General features: G+C 46.1%; 1 protein-coding gene across 6 annotated transcripts in view; it reads left to right on the top strand.

The window, feature by feature from the left end:
- The window catches only part of DZANK1 (double zinc ribbon and ankyrin repeat domains 1), a 48,666-nt gene that overhangs the window by 23,747 nt on the left and 1,396 nt on the right, over nt 1-23,523 (top strand). For 3 of the 6 annotated variants that reach the window (XM_020878740.2, XM_020878730.2, XM_020878762.2), the window contains exons 11-19: nt 1,826-1,990; nt 3,819-4,026; nt 6,304-6,407; nt 8,457-8,531; nt 10,150-10,246; nt 11,149-11,249; nt 12,708-12,788; nt 13,476-13,603; nt 23,362-23,436. In XM_020878740.2, the coding sequence (XP_020734399.2) occupies nt 1,826-1,990; nt 3,819-4,026; nt 6,304-6,407; nt 8,457-8,531; nt 10,150-10,246; nt 11,149-11,249; nt 12,708-12,788; nt 13,476-13,603; nt 23,362-23,436 (1,034 nt within the window). Of the gene's footprint in view, nt 1-1,825; nt 1,991-3,818; nt 4,027-6,303; nt 6,408-8,456; nt 8,532-10,149; nt 10,247-11,148; nt 11,250-12,707; nt 12,789-13,475; nt 13,604-22,719; nt 22,795-23,361; nt 23,437-23,523 lie in introns of those variants that run through there. The other 3 variants (XM_020878779.2, XM_070472203.1, XM_020878771.2) reach the window with 3 other exon arrangements.

Genomic DNA, 23,523 nt, shown 5'->3' with positions numbered 1-23,523 from the left:
TCTTTAAGAAAAATTTTAAGCTTTATTTCAGTAAAACACTTCAGATTCCCTTAGATTATAGCCTATAAGTAAGCAAAATGTATGTGTACTGGTTTTGTACTACATTGCCAAGTTCCAAATTTCTTGTCCTAGGAAAGCAAGCTGAAAAGCAAAAGTGCTGGCAATGACTGTGTTATTTTAAGCAAAAATAAGTGCATTTTCAGCACTTTAGTGAAGTGAGGCTTTAATCCAAAAAAGACTCAGTTCCACTGTGTGCCTGCTCTTTTTTGAAGTTTAGCAAGTGGTGGGCACCATTGCTTGTGTTTCCCTCCAGCCTATCTTGAGTAAAATGAAGGAATTGAAGTGCAATTCAAGTCCAGTGATTAGGTTCTATGTAGATGATCTGTTTCATGTGTATGAAATGATGACTTCCAGGTGACTCGCCCTGGCCTAATAATTCCACAGAGAAGTCGGCATTTTCCAGCCAATTTAGAAGAAAATTCCTTGCTTCCTTGGGGCCGCTGCAAAAATACAGCTCTCTGACTGTTTCGGGGGGTTGTTCTCATCTTGTTGATTTTCCGCAAAGGAATGTGTGTGTGCTCTTTGTTCTAACTTATTCATTGGTGAGGCTATCATAGTTTTACTTGAGCAGAAATACCTTACTTCCAGGGTTTGCAGCGGTTCAGGGCTCTCTTCCCTTCTGGATTCGGGAGGACATTGCATAGACCTGCCCATGTGGGTCCATGTCCGCCTGTCCACAAGTGAGCAGAGGAGGCTTGCCTGGTGATTGATGTGGGGCCATTGCGGGGGCTTTAAAACAGCTTCTCTGTGCCTCAGCCACCCCAGGCCAGGTGCCTCCTCCTCCACACCCAGGCAGAAACCACTTCTTGGGATGTGGGTCAAAGCACCTGCTTAGCTGGGCTTCCCTGGTGGCTCAGTGGTAAAGAATCTGCCTGTCAAGCAGGAGATGTGGGTTTGACCCCTGGGTCAGGAAGATCCCCTGGAGAAGGAAATGACGACCCACTCCAGTATTCTTGCCTGGGAAGTCCCATGGACAGAGGAGCCTGGGAGGCTACAGTCTATAGGGTCACAAAAGAATCAGCACGACTTAGCAATTCAGCACCAACAATCTGCTTACTTAAGAATCTGGAGACAGAGACCATTAGTTCTCTCAAACTGAGAAGGTGTCTCATTGCCATTTTCATTTGCATTTCTTTGAGGTTAAACCTTTTCACTCATATATTGACTCTTGCTGTTTCTTTTTCTATGAATTATCTGCTTACCTTTTTAATAAAGCACTCAGAATTATTTCTGGGAATGTCTCATGTAAATAGTGTAGGAGGTATCGTGTGAAGGGCTAGTCTCTCCTCATCCTAGTCCCTTGGCTCCTATCCAAGAAGTCATCACTGGCACTCAGCTTCTGAGGTCTGCTTTCAGCCATCAGAGGCATAACTAAGTAACTGTAGTTTAATATGAACACTGACCCAGTGCTTTGCACCTGGCAATGTATCCTGTCAGTAACCTTCTTATTTTCTCCATGACTTCATAACATTACGCTATCTCTGTGTACTGTGATAGGTTCAGGCCATCCCCTGGAGCTAGACATTTAAGCTGTTTCCCATTACTTGCTCTGAATCCACAATCCTGCAGGGAATGGTCTTGGATATACTTCTTAATGTATTTGTTCATCTGCAGGAAAAATTCTAGAAGGTAGAACTGCAGGGTCAAGAGAGTATTGGTCTTTCTTCTTTTGATGGCTGCAGATTGTATGGGATGGGCGTAAGCTATATGGGAAGACTGTATCTCTAATATTCATGAAAATTTGAAAGTATTTTCTGTCCTCTAGCCTAGTGTTCCGACTTGCTACTCAGTTTGCTTTAAATGTGGGGCCAGCAATCACCCATCTGCTCGCTTCTGTGGCTCCTGTGGCCTTTATGTGAGGTCCTTGGCACGACCCTACGTGGAGAGCAGCCTGGCTCTAGCTGCTGGAGAACTTGGCCTGTTTGCTGAGGTGAGGCCTCCACGCTAGTAAGACCTGGTCCCGGGACGGGGTTTTGACTCTGAATTTGTGTGCCCGACCCTGTGAGCCAGCCCAGGGGACGAGAGCCAAAACACTTAGACCCTTCTCGTGGACTTTAACTAGGTATACAAATAAGTTCAACCAGTTTATGTTTTCAACACATTGACTGCTTTGGGATTCAAAGATATGCATTTATAGATATTCATATCTATATGAATAGATGTGATATTCATAGATATCATATTCTTAGATATTCATATCAGGCAGATATTCATAGATATGCATTTATCTACACTAAATTGAGGCCTAACCACATATGCAAGGCAATAGATGTCATTGCGCGCGTGCTCAGTCATTTCATTCATGTCCAACTCTTGGCGACCGTATGGATTGTAGCCCTCCAGTCTCCTCTGTCCATGTGATTCTCCAGGCAAGAATAATGAAGTGGGTTGCCATACCCTTCTCCAGGGAATCTTCCTGACCCAGGATCAAACCCACATCTCTCATGTCTCCTGCATTAACAGGCGGGTTCTTTACCGCTAGCACCACTTGGGAAGCCCTAATAGATATCATTAGGGAGATTTAAAATACATGGGATAAAATGTATTTTTTTCTCTTGCATTTCTTATGTAGCACACAAAGAAATTTCCCCCTGCTCTTTTAAGTTTTAGAAAACTTATACTGGGGTACATAAAATTGCTTTTGCCACTTATAACAACTGAGCATATTTGAGGAAAATCTCCCAAGGCTATTTTCAGAAGGACTTAATCTCTAACCAGCTTCATGTCAGCCATTTATGGATTTGTCTGAGCTACAGAAAGATTTTTCAGGTCTGTTCTCCTCTTTACATTCTTCTTTTCATCAGAAGAATTTGTGAAGATCGATCATTTGTAGAGAGATCGCACATACACTCAACAACTTTGCCTCCATTTTAGGGAGTTCATGCCTTTTTAAGCCTAAGTCCTGTTAATCGCTTCAGTCATGTCCAACTCTTTGCGACCCCATTGTAGCCCACCAGGCTTCTCTGTCCATGGACTTCGCCAGGCAAGAATACTGGAGTGGGTGGCCATGCCCTTCTCCAGGAGGTCTTCCTGACCCAGGGATTGAACCTGAGTCTCTTATGTCTCCTGCATTGCAGGCAGATTCTTTTACTGTCTGAGCCACCATGCCTTCTTAACCCAGATTAAAACACAGATCCCACAACTGCCAATAACCCAGGTGGCATGTTTGTGCAAATGAGATACATTGTTTTTTCCTTAAGACACTTGACTGCCATCTGTTGGAAGTTGATTGTAATTTACTAATTTTGTTGGACATTTTCTTCCATCTACCAGAAAAATTGTCCTAATATCCAAACATATAGCATCCACCACGTGAATATCACCCATTTAGATGCAGTGCTCTTGTGCAGTGTGCAACATATAGAGCATTACATAGTCGTCCTCTCAGTCCCCCAGGCCCAGAGGATGGAGAGTGTCTCGGAGAAAATGCTGGTGCCCCGTAGCTGAGTGTTGATGGTCCACTGGATTGTAGAGTTGAGAGGATGGATTTCTTCCAGGCCTCAGGCAGTAGGACAGTCAGTGGCCAGGAGGTGGGGCTGGCTTCACAGATCAGACTGGGCATTACTGGGAAAAACAAGCAGGGAAGATAAAGCAAGACCTGAAAACATTTTTTTTTTAGTTCAAAGTAGTGTTTTGGAGTTACTTTTTTTTTTTAAGAGTTACTTTTGCTTCTGATTAGGACTGTTTTCTGTGAGTAAAATGGAAAATGAAAATTTATGTTATAATTTCTTTTAACGTTTCCTGTCTTGCTCACATAGCCTCGACCTGTCTGGCAGCCCCTAAACGTTCCTCTGCCCAGGCCTGACGCTGGGCCCAAGAGGGATGTGGGCACACAGACCACCGGCCTGTTCTACCCGTCGGGGACCCTCCTGGCCAAAAAGGAGCTGGAGGTGGCTTCCCAGAAGCAGAGGCAGGAGAAGACGAGTGACCACAAGCCTCTCCTCACAGCCGTCAGCCCGGGGAGAGGTGAGACAAACACTTCTCTGCAGGGCACTCACACTCTCAGTGAAAGAGAATTTCCTTTTCTTCCTTTCATTTTTTTATATACAGGAAGTGCCTTTATTTTTCTGTTTCCAAGTAAATTTGCTCTGAATGAATGATAACACTTGCTTAAACATTTAGCGTGTTTTGACTCCTAACCCCGTTATCTAGTTTGTAAATGAAATAGCATGGAAGACTTTGTATACTAATGTACAAATGTTGGTAGTCTGCATCACTGTTGCTGTCTGCCATCAGCTCTTTTTTTTTTAGTGTGGTAAAGTTCACCTGACATGAATGTCACCGTCTTCTCCATTTTAGAGGGTATAATTCGGTAGTATTTAGTACATGAGCAGTATTGTACAACCATCACCGCTCTTCCTCACCTTTGCCACATTTTCATCTCCTTAAAGGTAAATCCCGTATGCAATAAGCACCACCCTCTACACCGCCCCCCCAAGGGTGTAATCACCACTCATCTATTTCTATCCTTATGGATTTGCTTATTCTGGGTGTGTAAGTGGAAATACATGATGCCTTTTGTGACCAGCTTCTTTCACTTTGTTGTTCAGTCGCTCAGTCATGTCCGACTCTTTGCAACCCCATGGACTGTAGCACGCCAGGCTTCCCTGTCCGTCACCATCTCCCCAAGCTTGCTCAAACTCATGTCCATTGAGTCCGTGATGCCATTCAACTGTTTTGTCCTTTGTTGCCTCCTTCTCCTGCCTTCAATCTTTCCCAGCATCAAGGTCTTTTCTAATGAGTTGGCTCTTCGCATCAGGTGGCCACAGTATTATAGCTTCAGCATCAGTCTTTCAATTAGTATAATGTTTCCAAGTTTGTCCATGTAGCATGTTTCAATATTCATCCTCTTTTTATAGCTGAATGATATTCTGTTGTGTTTGTTCATCAGTAGTGGACCTTTGAGTTGTGTGGCTTTGGCGAGGTCTCTTTCCCTGACCACCGCCAGCCTTCAAGTTCCACGTACTGCTGGCTGATTGCTTTATTACTTTCCACAGTGCTCTAAGGGTGTAAACTGCTCTACAGATTGATCCAATTAAATGTGAGGGTTTTTTTTTTTTAGTTTTTGAGGTCAGTTTTAAGGATAGTTCTTGAGGTCAGTGTTTGAGATATTTTTCAGACTTCAAGAGAGCTTGTCTTGCTTAACTGTTTATTTCTGTGGTTCTCTTTGGTAAGCTGGCCAGCCTGTGGTTTAACTCCTGTCTCTAGGCGCCTCATACTTGCTTTCTACCACATCGTTCACTATTATCCTTAGGCCTTAACATCCCCTCCAGCGGGAGCTATGGCCAGCAGGAGGGCCCTGCCCCATCCAGAGCAGGCAGCTGCTCCTTGGGCCCAGGCAGCTGAGCCCACACAGAAGGGCAGGCCTAGTGCTGCCATGTGTCACCCACCTGTGGATGAGAGAACAAACACATGTGAAATTTCTCAAGTCTTAAGTGGTGGCAATGAATTAGAATTATTGCAAATCCTGTGCAGACTGGACAGAGGCAAAAGGAAGCTTTTCAGAAACATTCTGCATGTCGACGGGGCATATATACTTGCCAAGACTCAGACTGTACCTTTAAAAAAGGTGCATTTTTAATAATAAGTTGTTTCTCAATATGCTTAATTTTAAAAGAGTAAAAGAAAAAGACTTGGGATTTCCCTGGTGGTCCAGTGGCTGAGACTCCACACCCTCGATGCAGGGGCCACAGGTTTGATTCCTGGTCGGTGAACTAAGGTTCCCCATGCCTGACGGCACAGCCAAAAAAATAAAATAAATAAAATAAAAAGACCCCAGATATGGCAATCAAAATGTTCCATTGGAATTCTGTAGTATTCTATGATTGTTCTTAGTTGCCTATTGTGTCTGACTCTTTGTAACCCCATGGACTGTAGCCTACCAGGCTTCTCTATCCATGGATTCTCCAAGCAAGAATACTCGAGTGGGTAGCCATTCCCTTCTCCAGGGTATCTTCCCGACCCAGGGATCAAACCCAGTTCTCCTGCATTGCAGGCAAATTCTTTTACCACCTAAGCCACCAGGGAAGACCATTCTATGATTCATCATGTGCAAAAAAAAAAATTAACCAGGAACAAAAAAAAAATGGAACTTACTCTAGTACATAGTCGAGGTTCAGTAAGTAAAAACCATCACAGAGTTTGGCCAAGAGAAGCCGTCTCTGAGAATTCGTGGCGTGCTGGTCCTTCTCTGCCTTCACCTCAGAGGAATTACCTGTGTGCTCGGTCTTCTCTCCTCTTCAGGATACTGGAGAAAGCAGGTGGACCACATCTCCGCTCACCTCCGGTCTTATGCTCAGAACAACCCCGAATTCCGAGCCTTGATTGCAGAACCCAGGATGGGAAAGGTGGGTGAACTCTGAGTGGAACTTCCACACCGACCGTCCCGCAGGATCGGGCTGAGGTTGCCCCCACTGATTGTCCTGAAACTTCACATGGCTTGCCCTTTTTCCTTCCCCTTTCCTGCTTTCCATGCCTCTTCATTGTCCTCCTCACAGCTCTGCCTCCTTCAATCACTTGCTATCCGAGTCTTGTCCCAGGGTTCTGGGCACCTGACTCAAAACGGTACATTGTGAACGTCTCATGCTTCTAGATGCCCCAGGCTGTGGGATTCTGAGTCAGAACCATTGTACCTAACTGGTTAGGGTTAGGTAGGGTTGTGTGTGGGACTTCTCTCGTAGCTCAGATGGTAAAGAGTCTGCCCACAGTGCAGGAGAGCCAGGTTCAATCCCTGGGTCGGGAAGATCCCCTAGGGAAGGGAATGGAGGGTTAGACTGTAATGAAAGAATAGTGTAGTATAGCCACATTGGCACTAGATCCCACCCCTTTTCACTAAGGCCATAAGAGTTACCAGGTAATTTGTAGTCAGTACCTGCATCAGGTCCTCCATCTCTAGTCCTCTCAATAGACCTACAGTGGGTAGCCTCACCTTGTGGCAGTTTTGAAAACATGCCCTTCAGAGGATGGAGTCTGCGTCCCCTCACCTTGAGTCTGGGTGGGCTTGTGATTGTCTGACTGACAGACTGTGGCAGAAGTGATGCCTGGGCCTCCCGAGGTGTGGTCATGCAAGCCTTCCCCTGCTTGGCATGCTCACCACCAGCACTCTCTCATGGAGCCCGGCCACCCCACTGTGAGAAGCCCAAGCCATGCCGAGTGGCCGCACACAGGGCCTCCATCTGCAGCCCCAGCTGAAGCGAGTCCTCGCGTGGTCCTGCCTCGCATGGAGCCAGGCAGATGACTGATGAGGCCCTGGTCATCCGAGGCCCTGAGCATGGAGCCACCTCTTGCCACTTGAGTCCTTCCAGCCAAGGCCTCAGGCATGGAGCAAGACAAGCTTTCCATGCCATGTCCTTTGGAATCCACAAACATAATAAAATGGTTGTTACTGGATGCCACTAAATTTGGGATTTTTTTATGCTGCAATAGATAATCAGAACAAACTTTATTTGATATCCAGGAAAACTGGCTCAGGGAGCCTTGGTAACCTTCCCAGGACTACTCTCTGGGTCTCAAGGGATCAGGATTTGAAGCAGGTCTGTCAGATCTCAAGGGTACTGCTATTATAAAGATACATCTGTGAGAAGAACTTTTCCTCCGTCATGAGGTTCGAAGAACCTTTAAAAGTTAGCCCACCCACTCCTCTGCCACCAGGTTAGGCCAACATTGAAACTGTGTCATTGTCAAATATTGCTAAATTTATTTTTATAATCCATTCTGGTGGTTTGTTAATTCTTCGGCCCAGTCTAGGGGTCTGCAGGCTATGACCTATGGGATGAATCTGGCCTGATACCAGTTTTGTAAATCAAGTTTTATTGGATTACAGCTGCACTCATTCATTTAGTTATTGCCTCTAGCTGCTTTTGTACTACAATGGCAAGGACCGAATGGCCCACAAAACCTAAAATATTCAGTGTCTGATCCTTAAAGTATTTGCTGAGCCCCACTGATCTAAATTCCTTCTGGCACTTACAGAGACAGTAGCTCACCTGAATATCTGGTCCTTGATTGCCAAGGACCTGCCCCACCCCCACCCCCACCCCAGGTTACCTTTTCCTAATTGATGACTTGCAGCTATGTGACTTAATTAAAGTATATCTCCTGCAGAGAGTATAAATTTGAGTCTTGCTTTCTTAACCCAATCTGTCAGTCTTGACTCTTTGATTGGAGGATTTAGTTCATTTATGATTAATGGAATTACAGATAAGTATGCATTTGTGTCTGCCATTTGCTCTTTGTGTTCTGTTTCATCTGGTTTTTTGTTTCTCTTTTCCTGCCTTTTGTGTTAGTGAAATACTTGATTACATGTACAGTTTGGCATCTCAGAGTTTCTTGGTTGTGCCTCAGGGCCTTGAGTCCCATACTCCTGGTTGTGAATTCTCTCTCACTTTTTTTACAAGCTCATCTCTGCTACTGTTCATGAGGATGGCTATGAAGTCAGCATCAGGCTGAATTATATTCAAGTCTCAAACAAGGTGAGTAAAACTGTCAAAAGTTATTCATTTGAGAACTGACTGACCTAGAAAAGGGTAGGTTATAATTTATTGAAATGCTTCTACATAATTCATAGAAAAGAAGACTTTCCAATAACTGTAGGCTAGCAATTTCATAGAATTAGATAAGTAACTGAGTTAAACCTCAGAGAAGCCAGCTTTCAGGCACATAAAGATGTTATGAGAACAGGAATTATCACCCTGTTGGTCCTTTAGTTCTCTGGTTACTTACACTCACTGAAGTCTAAGTGAAAGGCTGACACAAGTGTTTGCTATATGTACTTTGACCTCTTTGCCTATACAAATAAGCCAAACTTTGTGGCCATATATCCCTTGACCTGCCCTCTTATGTGGTAACTGGAACATTGTCACAGAGCCTGTGTGTGACCAACAGTAATTGATGAATTTGGCGGCTTTAGTTTCATTTGACAAGAAGTCACAGTATACAAAAAGAGTAACGAATGGATTGAGAAGATGAGTGAAGAATCAAAGAAAAGAAGTGGGAGCTTGCCCATGGCCATGACCTGGCAGAATGGATGCCTAGGGCATGCCTAAGTTACAGGGAGGCTGGAAGCGGGATCCCATGGGAGAATGCATGTGAACATGCTCTGAAACCAAGGAAAGTGCTCAGTGCTGTGATTTCTGTTGTGTGGCTGCAGCAGAACTTAGGAGGGGAGGTGCTTCAGGAGAGTGGGACTGAGGGATGCAGGAGATAGGGTTGGGGGGATGGTGGGAAGCTGAATGGCAAGGGCTCTAGCTGACCCACCAGGAGCTTTGGCATGTGAATCATACCACCTTTGTCCCCAGTTGAGGTGGGGGGAGGGGCATAACCACTGGGGCAAGTCAGCATCCACCTATTGATGGCAGCTGGGGACAGGGGTCAGCCGTGAGTTGTTAGCAGCCAGCGTAGCAGCTGGGATGGTAACTAATGGGTTTAGGGGAACTGGGCAGCCACCAAGAGCACCTACAATGTGTTGTCCATCATGCAGAAGTGGGAGAGGTGTCCCCAGGTTCACAGTATATTTCTTCTTAGCCTGTGTGTTCTGTGCTCAGGAAGTAGTGGGTGGCCCCATGGTGGGGTGGGCAGGATACCACGCTGTGCAATGGTCCAGGTGGATCAGAATTCCAGGTCTGGCCTTTGTCCCACCCATCCTGATTTTATAGACATCCATGTAACCTCATTTTACCTTCTGGTCATATTTCCACTTTACAGATGAGGAAACTGAGGCTCAAGGCTCCTAAGGTAGTAAGTGACAGCACCAGGATTCAAACTCTGCAACCAAGACTTGGGAGGGCACAGTTACATACACGTTGTGTAGAGGGGCTGGGGCAGCTGCAGGAAGGGGGGCTGGCAGGAACCCGTTTGGAGGCTGTTGCCATGTTCCTGGTGAGAGAGGAGGGGCCAGACTGAGGCGTCCTTTAAGAGGCAGAATGGACTAAGCATCATGGTGAGATCAGGGAGCTATCCAGAAGGGTGGCCAGGCTTCAGACTTGACCGTCCATCATTAACAGAGAGAGAGGGGGGCAGGTGAGCAGGGAGACCGTTCTTTCTGCTGGGACGTGGCGTCGTTCACGATGCATGAATTTTTTCATTGGCCAGAACTTTTACCTGAACAAGGCGATGAATTTCAGCGACCACTTCCTGAGCAGCATCACTGAGGGTGCGAACGGGCTATTTGGCAGCGGGCCCAGCTTGGGTGAGTTGTCCCCTTTCCGGGAACTTTAAAACATTGACCTGTTATATATGGACATTGTTAAGAGAACAAATCCTATGAGTTCTCATCACGAGGAACAATATTTTTTCCTGCCTCTTTAGTTTTGTTTCTGTACGAAATGACGCTGTTCACCAAGCTTCTTGTGATCGCTATTTTGTGGCCTAAGTCATCATGCTGCACACCTGAAAGTTAGGCAGTGCTGTATGTCAATTATATCTCAACAAAACCGGAAGAAAAATAGTAATTGAAAAAAGAAAAACCAGGAAACTTCCCTGGTGGTCCCGGTGGTTAAGACTTCTTCTTCCAGTGCAAGGGGTACGGGTTTGATCCCTGGTCAAGAAGCTAAGAACCTATGTGCCTCAAAGCCAGAAAACCAAAGCATAGAACAGAGGCCACAGTGTTGTAACAAATTCAACAAAGACTTTTAAAATGGTGCCCATCAAAAAAAAAAATTTTTAATAAAAATAAAAAAGGGCGGTGGACCAGAAACAACACAGTGACTCAGCAAGGACGGCAGAGAAGTGCTTACCGTTTGCTGGCCAGCCATACCTATCACTTTCACGTGTTACTTCAGGCCCTGTTACCTCCTCTGGCCTCCCGGAAGTCAAGTGTGAGACCTTTGCAGATAGATTGGGGCAGGGGGTACTGTTTGGGGCCTGAAAACTGTAGCTTCTTTTTTTCCCCTCCTTCTCATCCATCCTCTAGTTCTGGAATGAGAAGGCTGGCCCCAAGAGTCCTTTCCGCCAGGTTTCATCAAATAGAAATTTCTATAAAAGTCTTTTCCTCCTCCTGACTTCCAAGGGGGCACACAGGGAGGGAGAGTGGATCTTACGCAAGGCAAGTGGCGGGGGGCGCCACTCGGTCCTGGACTCCTGTCATTCCAGTGAGCGACTACAGCCAGGGCGCTCCTGACACCGAGGAGAAAGTCGCCAGGAGCAAGAATTTCAAGACCAAACCCTTTCAAGAGAAGAAGCAGCAGCTTTCGGTACGTGATGCTCCTTGATGCTTCAGCCTGTGCATCCAGTGTTTCATGTTGAGATTTTTACAGATTTATTTATTTCTAATTGGAGGATAATTGCTTTCCAGTGTTGTGGTGGTTTCTGCCGTACATCATGAATCAGCCATAGGTATACACATGTCACCTCCCACCCCATTTTGAGATTTTTTTTAATGGAAGAATGCTTTTATTTTATATACTATGTTTCCACCATATGGGGGTAAAACCCTTTAAAATCTCTCAAGATTATTCACTGAAAGTATTTTACAGTTCTCCCCAGTCTCCTGAACCACCTTTGCTTTTTCTCTAGGGTCAATTCCATCTGCTCATCTTTCTTTTTTTTTTGGTTTGTCTTAAACATGTGCTGACCCTTGGTTGTCAGGTCATGTTGACAAATGAAGGGACGGTACCCTTTCCAGGTTTCCCACAGGTGTTCGAGTATAGTTTTCCACAAATATGGGCCCTGAATAGTTTTAAGGAGAGCTTTGGAGACAGAAAGAGACATGGGTGCCCTTGCTCACCCACCATCCTGCCCTTTGGCTGGACGACTTTGGCTGTGGCAAGAGGAACAGAGGTGCTTACCACGAGCCCAGAGCCAGGGGCCCCGCCCAAGATGCAGGTGGATACGGACAGTGTCGGGTTCTTCCTCCATCCTCAGTCACACCAAGCCCCGGACCTCTCCGGCTCACACACCAGCACCCAGCCTGCAGCAGGCGTTCTCCGCAGGCGGGTACTCACATTCAGGCTGATTTCAAACACATTATCAAGCATAAGCTCGCATGGTAAAGAATCTGCCTGCAGCGTAGGAGACCCAGGTTCGATCCCTGGGAGATTCCCTGGAGAAGGAAATGGCAACCCACTCCAGTATTCTTGCCTGGGGAATCCCGAGAACAGAGGAACCTGGTGGGCTACAGTCCATGGAGTAGCAAAGAGTCAGACCCAACTGAGCAACGGACACCACATACAGAGTCAATTTCAGGGTTCACCTGGTTGCTTTTCCTAGAAACACTGATAATAAAACTAGTGTGGGGTTTTTGGAGTCTTTTGTGAGGTTTCTCATTGCATCCTTGTCCTTAGTAGCACAAAAGAGTGTCTGTCTGGAGTCCTTCCCCCAGGCAAGACGTCAGAGACCGGCCAGGCTTACTTTAGATGTGTTTACTTGTGCTGCTGGCCATTGAGGATCACACATACCACACATGCACACCTCCTACACACCACATACACACCACTTGCACACGCCTGCATACGCACGCACACACATACACACCCCTACACATACGCATCACACACAGGCACATGCACACACATGCTCACGCTCACCTGTCTCTGGGACCGAATGTAACCCAGAGAGGAGACATTTGACCTAAGGGTTGAGCTGGGCCAGTGGGACTTGCCGGTAAAAATACTCTGCGGCTGCACAAATGACCAACCTCTGTGCTCCTGCAGCCTGAAGACAGGCTTCTGCTGAAGGAGGTTGGACCCGCAGGGGAGGGAAGAGTATCTGTGATGGAGCAGCTGCTGGATGAGGTGAGGACAGCCGGCCTTCTGCCCCGTCTCGGGCACACTCACAGAGCCGATTAATCAGAAATTGTCCGGGCAGCGGGCCCAGTAGCTAGTCAAAACCTGCACAGTAGGGACTTCCCCAGTGGTCCAGTGGTTAAGACTTCTCCTTCCAATGCAGGGGGTGCAGGTTCCATCCCTGGTGGGGGAGCTAAGATCTCACATGCCTTGTGACCCAAAATCCAAAACGTAAAACAGAAGCAATATTGTAATGAATTCAATAAAGTCTTTAACAAAATGATCCACATTAAAAAAAAAAAACCACTTCACACTGTTACCTGTTGCTAATTTTTATAGCAAAAAAAAAAAAAAAATAGGCCAAAAAGTGCATAGGAACCCCAATAACTTGCAGGCTCGGGGACAGAACCCGTGGTCTGTGACCCTGTGCGAGCTTCCTGTCTCCTGAAGAAGCAGAGTGGTCTCTCTGGGGGCGCCTCCTGCTGGGTGGGGAGCGGAGGTGGGAGGGACAGGAACTCGAGTCCATCACCCATGTGACACGGCAGCTCTGTCTTCAGAACTGGTCCTGGGCTGCCTGCTTCTCCTGTCTCCTGAGTTAAGCAGTTTACTTCTGTCAGGGACTTGCTACTAGGAGGGCAGGCAGGTGCCACGGCACACAGGCTCTTGTGCGAGTTTGTCCCTTTCCCCACGTGGCAGGGAGCCGACCCCAACTGCAGTGACAACCAAGACCGGCCCGTCCTGAGCCTGGCAGCCATGAACCAACACCACGAAGCCATCCCGGTTCTCGTGCAGAGAGGAGCAGACGTGGACCAGCAGTGGGGCCCGTAAGTGAGATGCAAGGAGGGAAGAGCGCTGGGTGAGGTCGCAGCCAGCGGGGGCTGGCGGGCCTCCACTGTGCATCTACACACCCACCCCGTTCAACCTCAGTCACTTAAGGACCATTTCAACCCACTGTGGCCTGAATGAGAGACTTGACTGTTGTCTGTTTTCCAAATCTGGGTAAAACAAAGGTTTTTAAACAGATCATTGGATCATCTTTTAGTGGCTTTTATAAATGATGATCCAGTTTGTTAGCTCATGAATTTATTTATATTTGTGGGGCCGCAAATCCTTAGTCCTTGGGTGCTAGGCCATGTTTTCGTCGTGATCTGAAATGGTGAGAGTGTTCCCCATGGAAATGTACTCGTGAAGTTACTGCAGAAAGAAAACCTTGTCCTGGCATCTCCGGATACTAACAGCACTGGGAGGAAGCTGAGTTGACCACCTCATCTCCTGGTGCCTCGGTGTCCCCGGCCAAGAAACAGGACAGAGAGACACCCAGAGACGTGGGATGGTTACTTACCTGCCTCTCGAGCCGCCTGGCCTGGTGACTGTTGTTCTCTTGCGAATCACTTTGGAAACTGGGGTGGATGGTGTTTTGAGTCCAAGGCCTCGCTGTTAATGGCTCACATCCCACTGCCCTGATCACAGGTCAGCCGCTCGGCCTCCCTTGCTATTGCTGAGACCAGGTGGGGTCCCTCTATGAATTGTGCCTCTGAGGATGGCAAGGAGCACAGGGGATGAAAATTCAGTAGCTTCACTTCTGTCTTCCTCTGTTTCAAAATGTCCTCTAGCCTTTTAATTCAAAATCCCTCAATTTTTCTATGTATGTTTTCAAAGGTTTCTGTCCAGTAGGACCCCATGTCAGTAGCCAGGACCCCTTTTTAGTTTCACTTTATAGCAGAATGTTTGGGATGTGGGTGAATGCATTTGATGCTTGGAATTTACTTTCTCAGGTTTTCTGACTGCTCTCATGCATCATACCTTGTAAGTTTCTTCATTTACCTATATTTACATTATCATTAATAGGAATAATGCCACCTTGTTTTGTGTTAAGTGTACTTTATATTTGTACAATTCCGACAAGGACTTTTTTGGGGGGTTGCAGTGAGTCTTTTTTGCTGTGCGGGCTTTCTCTGGTTGTGGCGAGTGGGAGTTACTCTCCATGGTGCGTGGGCTCCTCACGTGGTGGCCTCTCTTGTTGGGGAGCACAGGCTCTGGGCACGGATGCTCAGTAGCTGTGGCATACCGGCTTAGTTGCCCCACGGCAGGTGGGATCTTCCTGGACCAGGGATCCAGCCTGTATCCCCTACATTGGCAGGCAGATTCTCATCCACTGTATCACCACAGCAGTCCAAGACAAGGATTTTTAAAATGCATCTAAGAATAATGTTTGTGGTTTGAAAGATTTACAAAAATCTCTCAAGCATGGTTTGAATTGGTGCTTAAGTGTGATGAGTCCTGGCTTTATGAAGAGTCCGGCTAAGAGGATAAAACTACTCTGGACATGGAACGGATGACCTGTTTCTCTTTGGTGTCCTCAGTTCCCATTCTTGCTTTATTGTCATTCTGTAAACTGACATCTTACCCATGGGTGATCTCCTTGCATTTCTACTAAGTCTAGCTCGCGGCTGTATGGTCTGGCTGAGTGTATGTAACAGCCCTTTTTCACTTCCCCCTGCGTTGTCTGGGTTACTGTTTAACAGTTTATGGGTCATGTAGGATGGGGTTTGGAAAACAGATTTTTCCACCAGGAGCCAATTCTGCTGAGACTGGCTAGTATTTGCTAGTTCGAAGTGTTTGGGCCTGAGTCCTCCCGGGCTCTGTCTCTCAGTTGGATCCAGGAAATGAGCTCAAGGCTGCACTGAGATCTTTAGGCACAAGCCCCTCAGAGATCTGACTTTCTTTTAGAAGAGACCCTTTGCAAACAAGGACTCACATGCTCTTTCCCATCCCTAGCTGGTTGAGCTGATGGAGAGAGGTCACCCAGGTGGTCTCTACAGAAGTAACCTCTGTCAAGCAGCCTGGCAGGCAGTAGAAAGCCCCTCCCTAGGATTTCTGGCTCCCCAGTTTGTGTCTTTCTTGCCAGAATAAACTCATCCTCAGCAGAAAGGGGATCTTGTTGTTCAGTCGCTCAGTCATGTCTGACTTTTTGCGACCCCATGGACTGCAGCATGCCAGGCTTCCCTGTCCTTCACCATCTCCTGGACAGAAAGTGGATGGCCAAGGAGTAATACACATCTGCCACCAAAGCTGATACCTCTTGCCAGCAAACTTTAGAAGCACAAATGCAAGGCCTCACGAGAAGAGGGACATGGAAACGTGGTTTGCTTTTGGGCGGGAGCTGGGCTTCTTCATAGTTTTAAACTGTGAACAGTTTCAAGCTTCGCTCCTCTGGGCTCTGCCCCAGGAGGCGGGTGAGGCAAATGCAGCTATCAGTGTACCGAGAGGCTCACTGTGGAGATGTATGGTTAGGTAATTCAGGGTTTACGCACAGAGAGTGTGCCTTGATTCACCGAGATACCTAGATCGGGGTAAACAGTTTGCGTTGCTGTGCATTGGTAGAAAAGTGTCTTTATGATACAAATTCACAGAGTACCACAGTGTGTGCTTGCTCTGCAAAACCGTGTTCTGGAAGGTCTGATATGATGACGACTAGCTACTCGGAGGAACAACTCACAGCTTGATGTTCGGACACGAGGGTGTGTTCCATCTCCTGCTCTCGCTGTGTTGGAGTCCGTTTGTCTGAGGAGCAGAGTATACAATGAAGATTTATCATTTTCCCAAATGAACTGTGGTTAGGCGGGAAATATCAGTTACTAACCTGGAAAATGTAGCCATCAGCAACACAGCCCCCCTCACCCCCACAAAACCTTCATTCAGTAAACTGAACACCCTCTGCTCTCAGTCTGGGGAGAGCTCTGAAGGCAGGAGGTCAGGAGTTGACTTAGGAGATGCTGTGACCCTGTGACTAAATAAGTTCAAATGGGAAATGCATGATGAACACCCCCAGAACCCAAGGGTGTGAAGTGACAAGTAAGCCTTCAACCAGGGAGGCGGGAAGGGTGAAGGACAAGGAGGAGGCTGGTGTGACCGAGACCTCCGTGGTCAGGCTATCGGCATGCTGTACACCCCTCACCCTGAATTTGTAACTGGGTGGTCTCAGCTCCCCGAGAGAGGAACAAGCACTGTGTCACATGTGACCTGGTGGCCCTGGCACCTTTAAGGGCACCAGGAGGCACCCACACGTGTGTGGAGTAAACAAATAATTCAAGTGTCTTAGAGCCCAGGGGATGTGATCTGAAAGACCTCATGAGAAATGTACACTTTGAAGGTGACCCCTGGGAATTTTGCTAACAGTGGGGGGAAGAGGAAGAGGTAGCCATCTGTGGTGATGTAACAGTTTGGAGGCAGGAGAGAGCAAAATGTGGAGAAAATGAGCATATTCTTCTCATCTGTCAAATGATTGTGCTCATGTCATAGAGTTAGTGGAGGATGAAATTAGTGTTTTGAGGTGCCCTCGAGGAGCCTAATGATTGGACTCTAGTGGTAGCAGTCATGATGCCGTGGTAATGAAAAGGTGGGTTGTTAGGATTTGAGTGGAAAGTGTCAACTGCTCAATGATGGACAGTGCATAAGATGGGGATGAGAGGGGCCAGGGAGAATAGCCCAGAAAGGTGTTAGCACTGGGTTTAAGTTCTGAATTCTTCTGTTTCTGTTAAGAGATGTCGCCAAGCCCTCCCAGCTCCACATTTTCACGTTAAGGAAAGGGCATGTGTATTTTTTTAATGCCCCAAGCTCTAAGCAGATGAACTTCATAAGTGCTTCTCATACTGTAACATGTATGTGAATCATCCAAGGACCTTGTTAAAGTGCACATTCGGTAGATCTGGGTGTGGCCGGGGCTGAGATCCTGCGTCTCTAACAAGCTCTGAGGAGAGGCCAGTGGTCCAGGTGCCACCATCTGAGTAGCAGGGATCAAAGCCCATTCTTACAAACACCAAGATGTTGAGAGATGGCCCAGCGTGGCCCTTGGTAAGGAGATGGCCTCACAGTGCTGTAGGACATGGGATTTTCCCCATGCTTCACAGGTCAGTGATGTTGATCTGCTCAAACGAATAATAATATCACCACCACCACCAACAGCAATATGAAGGCTGATCCCCAAATCTTAGTTGCCAGGAGAAACTGTATGCCTCAAACCAAAGGCAGATCTTTGGAAAGCCATGGGAATTCGGGTGTAAGGCACACAGGCATTCTCACTTCCTGCCTCTGGAGAAAGATGAGGAGGAACTAGCCAATCACACCACCCAGATTTACTCAGGACCAGGGTCCTTGGCCAGGTAAGCTGGTGGAACATACATGAATGCTAAGATCTAAAATTAGATGAGACCTGAAGCCGCTGGGGTGGCTTGGTGCTGAGGGTTCTGCTGCAGCAAGAACCAGTTGAAAGTGCTAAGTTTCTCACTTTCTGGAAAATGGAAAGTCTTACCACCTGGACAGTTCTGACTCTGGAGCCAAAATCAGGCAGGGGCTTCCCTGCACCTACCGTTGGAGGCAGAGGTTCATAGACATGTGTACCTGCAATTCTTGCAAGTCATGTGGGTCTCAGTCTAGGAGGCAACACTCCTTCCCCAAGTTTGTCTGTCTGTTCATTCTCTTCATTGGTGTATTCATTTCACTAGTGGTTTCTGGGCACCTACTGTGTGCTGGTCAGCATTCTAGGCAGTGGACACACAGCAGTGATGGAGACAGACCCCTCCCTCATGGAGCTCAGAGTGTAGTGGAGGAGATAGACAATAAACAAGTAAGCAGATGAATGAGTCATTTCAGAGAATGCTAAGTGCTACAAGGAAAATAAAGCCAGGTAAGAGAGTTGAGCATGGTGTGGTCAGGAGAGGCCCCCACCATCCCCCAGGACCAGAGCAGAGGCTCCCAAAGTTAGTCTGGGACAGGCTTGCTTCAGGTACAGAGCGGCATGGGAGGTTTATTTACCATTTTTCATTTCTGGACCTGTCCTAGTGACATTGTCTTATTTATGACTGGGCTGGCAGAAAGATTTCTTAAACTGTGTGTGATTGCTGAAAACAATCCATACACACCAAGTAACTTTTCAGTTGTATCAGAATAAGATGTGGACATGACTAACGAAAACCACATCCTGTGAAAGAGCTTGGCAGGTCTCTGCTACCTTCACCTCTTCATCCGCAGTTCTGTCTTCAAGGGCAACTAGTGCAAATATTTTAAAGTTCTCCAGGGAGTCAGCTATATCTCTGTCACTAAACAGTACACTTAAATGGGTCATTCCTGATCTAGCATGCTCAGATAGCATCTGTTGATTCCTGCTGTGATAAATGGTAATTACACTTGCTGACCCCACTATCACGTTTTGATCATTCTGTTACTGTTTTTGGTTCTTTATTAATTACTGTGAAAATAGCAATGATAGTCCTGAACTCCTCTACATTGATTATCATCTTTCAATGATATCGCTTGACTGATCTGTGTGTACTGAGAAGTGTGTACAAGTATGCATTAGTGCTCTGTACCTTAACCTGTCTTTCCTTCCCCTTCCATCTCACAACTTCTGTTAGTCAATGCTTGCTTTTTACAACACTCATCACAGTTGTGTTTACTTGTGTTAACATAATTAAGACATCCATTCTTCATAGGTTGATTCCAATGGCTGAAAAGTATGAAGAGTAATTGCATTATAATAGCTACATAATAAATATCATTCATTGCTATATTCTGATTACATTTTATTGTTTGTTGGTTCAAGAAAAGAACACTTAAGACAGTGAAAGTAAAATTTTCTTACCAGAAATGTCAAATGGATTCTCCTTACACATCATAAATTATTCAAAATCAGGCCACATTTCGGTTTTGTTTTTTTTTCTACAATCCATGACTAACTTGTACATGTTTTGTGTATCTTTGATTCCCCTGGACTTTCTGACTGCCTTTGTTTTTTTCTGGTTTGAAAGAGAACACACATTCACCACATCTGTAATCTTATCTGGTTCCTTACTTTTTCAGGGCTTTTTCTCTTAGAGGCTTTCTTCTTGGAGTATACTTACTAGTCAGATTTTGCCTGACAGCTCTCTGGCCTTGCTGCACAGTGGTCATCATGGCATTTCTTTTCACTGGAATTCCCCTGTAAATTGTTCACTCTTTCTTCTTTCTTGGTTTTGACCCTTGTCAGGCTGGAGTGTGGGTTTAGGTAACCGCTTCAGAAAGGGTATGTAGAAAAAACTTTTGAGTCCTTGAATGTCAAGAATGACTTTGTTTTGTCTTCACTCTTGACTAATAATCTTGATATTAATTTCTGCATTCAAAATGATTTTCCTCAAGTCTTAGTAAGCCTCGTTCTGATGATTTCTAACATCCAGCATAGCCCATGCAAATGCTACAGCAAATTCTTATTTGTGACCTGTTTGTTCCTCCTAGAAGCATTTATCACTGATGTTCTGAGATTTCACATGGGTATTTTTTTGATGTACTGTTTTTCATTCATCCAGGTGACCCTTTCAGTCTGAAAAGTCATGTGTCTTTTCAGGGGAAGTTTCTTCTATTTTTTCTATTCTCTCTTTCTAAAATTCTTATGAGTTAGATGGTGGGCCTCTTGAATTGACCCCCTCTATCTGTCTTTTTATTTCTTTCTCCATATTTTTCATGTCCCTTTTTCTCTCTGTTTTAAGAGGTTTTCTTGGCTCTCTTGCTAACTACTCTTTATTTCAACAGTCAGCTTTTTTACTTTCTCAGTTCAGTTCAGTCGCTCAGTTGTGTCCAACTCTTTGTGACCCCATGGACTGCAGCATGCCAGGCTTCCTGGTCCGTCACCAACTCCTGCTCAAACTCATGTCCATCCAGTCAGTGATGCCATCCAATCATCTCTTCCTCTGTCGTCCCCTTCTCCTGCCTTCAATCTTTCCCAGCATCATAGTCTTTTCTAATGAGTCAGTTCTTCGCATCAGGTGGCCAAAGTACTGGAGTTTCAGCTTCAGCATCAGTCAGTCCTTCCAATGAATATTCAGGACTGATTTCCCTTAGTATTGATTGCTTGGCTCTCCATGCAGTTCAGGGGCTCTCAAGAGTCTTCTCCAATACCATAGTTCAAAAGATTTAATTCTTTGGTGGTCAGCTTTCTTTATGGTCCAACTCTTAACATCCATACATGACTACTGGAAAAACCATTACTTTGACTAAATGAACCTTTGTTGGCAAAGTAATGTCTCTGCTTTTTAACATGCTGTCTGGGTTGGTCATAGCTTTTCTTCCAAGGAGCAAGTGTCTTTTAATTTCATGGCTGCAGTCACTGTCTGCAATGATTTTGGATCCCAAGAAAATAAAAGTCTGTCACTGTTTCCATTGTTTTCCATCTATTTGCCATGAAGTGGTGGGACCAGATGCCATGATCTTAGTTTTCTGAATGTTGAGTTTTAATATTTTCACTTTTTAACATTTTCACTCTCCTCTTTCACTTTCATCAGGAGGCTGTTTAGTTCTTTGTTTTTTGCCATAAGGGTGGTGTCATCTGCACATCTGAGGTTATTGATATTTCTCCCAGCAATCTTGATTCCAGCTTGTGCTTCATCCAGCCCAGCATTTTGCATGATATACTCTGCATATAAGTTAAATAAGCAGGGTGACAGTATACAACCCTGATGTACTCCTTTCCCTACTTGGAACCAGTCTGTTGTTCCAGGAGAAGGCAATGGCAACCCACTCCAGTACTCTTGCCTGGAAAATCCCATGGTTGGAGGAGCCTGGTAGGCTGCAGTCCATGGGGTTGCTTAGAGTCGGACACAACTCAGCGACTTCACTTTCACTTTTCACTTTCATGCATTGGAGAAGGAAATGGCAACCCACTCCAGTGTTCTTGCCTGGAGAATCCCAGGGACGGGAGAGCCTGGTGGGCTGCCGTCTATGGGGTTGCGCAGAGTCAGACACAACCGAAGTGACTTAGCAGGAGCAGCAGCTGTTCCATTTCCAGTTCTAACTGTTGGGTCTTGACTTGCATACAGATTTCTCAGGAGGCAGGTAAGGTGGTCTGGTATTCCCATCTCTTTAAGAATTTTCCACAGTTTGTTGTGATCCACACAGTCAAAGGCTCTGGCCTAGTCAATAGAGCAGAAGCAGATGTTTTTCTGGAACTCTCTCGCATTTTCTGTGATCGAGCGGGTGTTGGCAATTTGATCTCTGGTTCCTCTGCCTTTTCTAAATCCAGTTTGAACATCTGGAAGTTCACAGTTTACATACTGTTGAAGCCTGGCTTGGAGAATTTTGAGCATTACTCTGCTAGCGTGTGAGTTGAGAGCAATTGTGTGATTGTTTGAACATTCTTTGGCATTGCCGTTCTTTGGGATTGGAATGAAAACTGACCTTTTCTTCTTGACCTGCATACAGATTTCTCAGGAGGCAGGTCAGGTGGTCTGGTATTCCCATCTCTAAGAATTTTCCACAGTTTGTGGTGATCCACACAGTCAAAGGCTTTGGCATAGCCAATAAAGCAGAAGTAGATGTTTTTGTGTAACTCTCTTGCTTTTTCAATGATCCAGCGGGTGTTGGCAATTTGATTTCTGGTTCTTCTGCCTTTTATAAATCCAGCTTGAACATCTGGAAGTTTACTTTCTAAGAGAGCCTTTTGGTTCTGATTGCTTCTTCACAGCCTCTGTTTTTGTCTTCAGTCATTTTAAATTTCTTATGTTTGTGTGTCTTGGTTTTTTTTCTCTTTGATGCTGCCAGGTTTTCTCAGATGTGCACCATTGTTTATCATCCATTCAGGTTTGCGAATGTGAAATGGGCTAGGTGGGTGGGAATTCTGTGTATATAGCAGGAGCTTATCAAATGAGGGGGACTTGGCGAGTCTGTGAAGCTGCTCTCAGACTGGGACAAGTGGAAGGCTTCCCTCTGGGCATGGGAGTTGTTGACCTGATTCTCACCAGAGGCTCCATGTATCATCTTCACAAAAGAGGCCACCACACTTTTTCTCCACTGGGATAAGTTTATGGCTGCAGATACACCTGCATGTGCAGGGGACGGGGTGGTGGTGTCGAGGGAAGGACCAGGGGCCAGGAGAATGCAGACCTTCAGCTGCTCATCTCATTTCTGTCTCCAGCCATGACTCCCACCTTCCATCACTCCTGCCACCTCTGATCAGGAGCCTTTCGTGAGTTCTGGAATGCAGGTACCACCCCTTCCTCCACTTTGGCATCCACTGCTCCCTCACTGGGCCAAGCTGACGAGGCAACGTGGAGAGAGAGTCTGGCACATAGCAAAATATGCTGTCTGACCTCTCAGGCCTGCCCTCAGGGCTCTAAGACTAGTATTTGTTTTCATATCACACAAGCCACACTCACTGAAGCTAAGGTCATTGTCCCCACACAAGAACAGGAGCCTCAGCCCTGAAAGGTTATTGTCATATGGACAGTCGCCAGGATTCAAGCCAAGAGTGAGACCATGTCCCACACATTCCACAAACTCTTGCAGGAAATACACTAACATAATGTTTATTAGTATAAATTGACTATAAACCAGATCCTTGTGGGATTTCTTACTTTAAAACTTTCTCTTTGATATCAAAGCTTACCCTGCTAATCTTCCAAAGAAAGGAGCAGAAAGGGAAGAGTCAAGAGATTTTCCTGGGTTAGTTAAGTAGGTCATGGGTGAAACCAAGGCCCCATTGGTTGCCTGCTCCCTCTCCAGTCTCTCGAGGATGCTAACCAAGGATTTAGCCAGGGATTTTTTCCCACCCAAACAGGCTCCAAAATACAGCTCTTCATGAAGCAACTCTGCTTGGCCGGGCAGGAAGGGAGTGCATCGCTGCCTTACTGGGGTATGTTCCTTGGCCTCTGGGGGACACTCCAACTGCCACAGTGATCCCCTTGTTGGTCTGTGAGGATTTCAGGGGGTCCTGGCACCC

The sequence above is a fragment of the Odocoileus virginianus genome, chromosome 9 (assembly GCF_023699985.2).
Source record: "Odocoileus virginianus isolate 20LAN1187 ecotype Illinois chromosome 9, Ovbor_1.2, whole genome shotgun sequence".
NCBI classification, from domain to species: Eukaryota; Metazoa; Chordata; class Mammalia; order Artiodactyla; family Cervidae; genus Odocoileus; species Odocoileus virginianus.
Note: the sequence above shows the minus strand (reverse complement) of the source record. Positions and strands in the feature narration are given on the sequence as shown.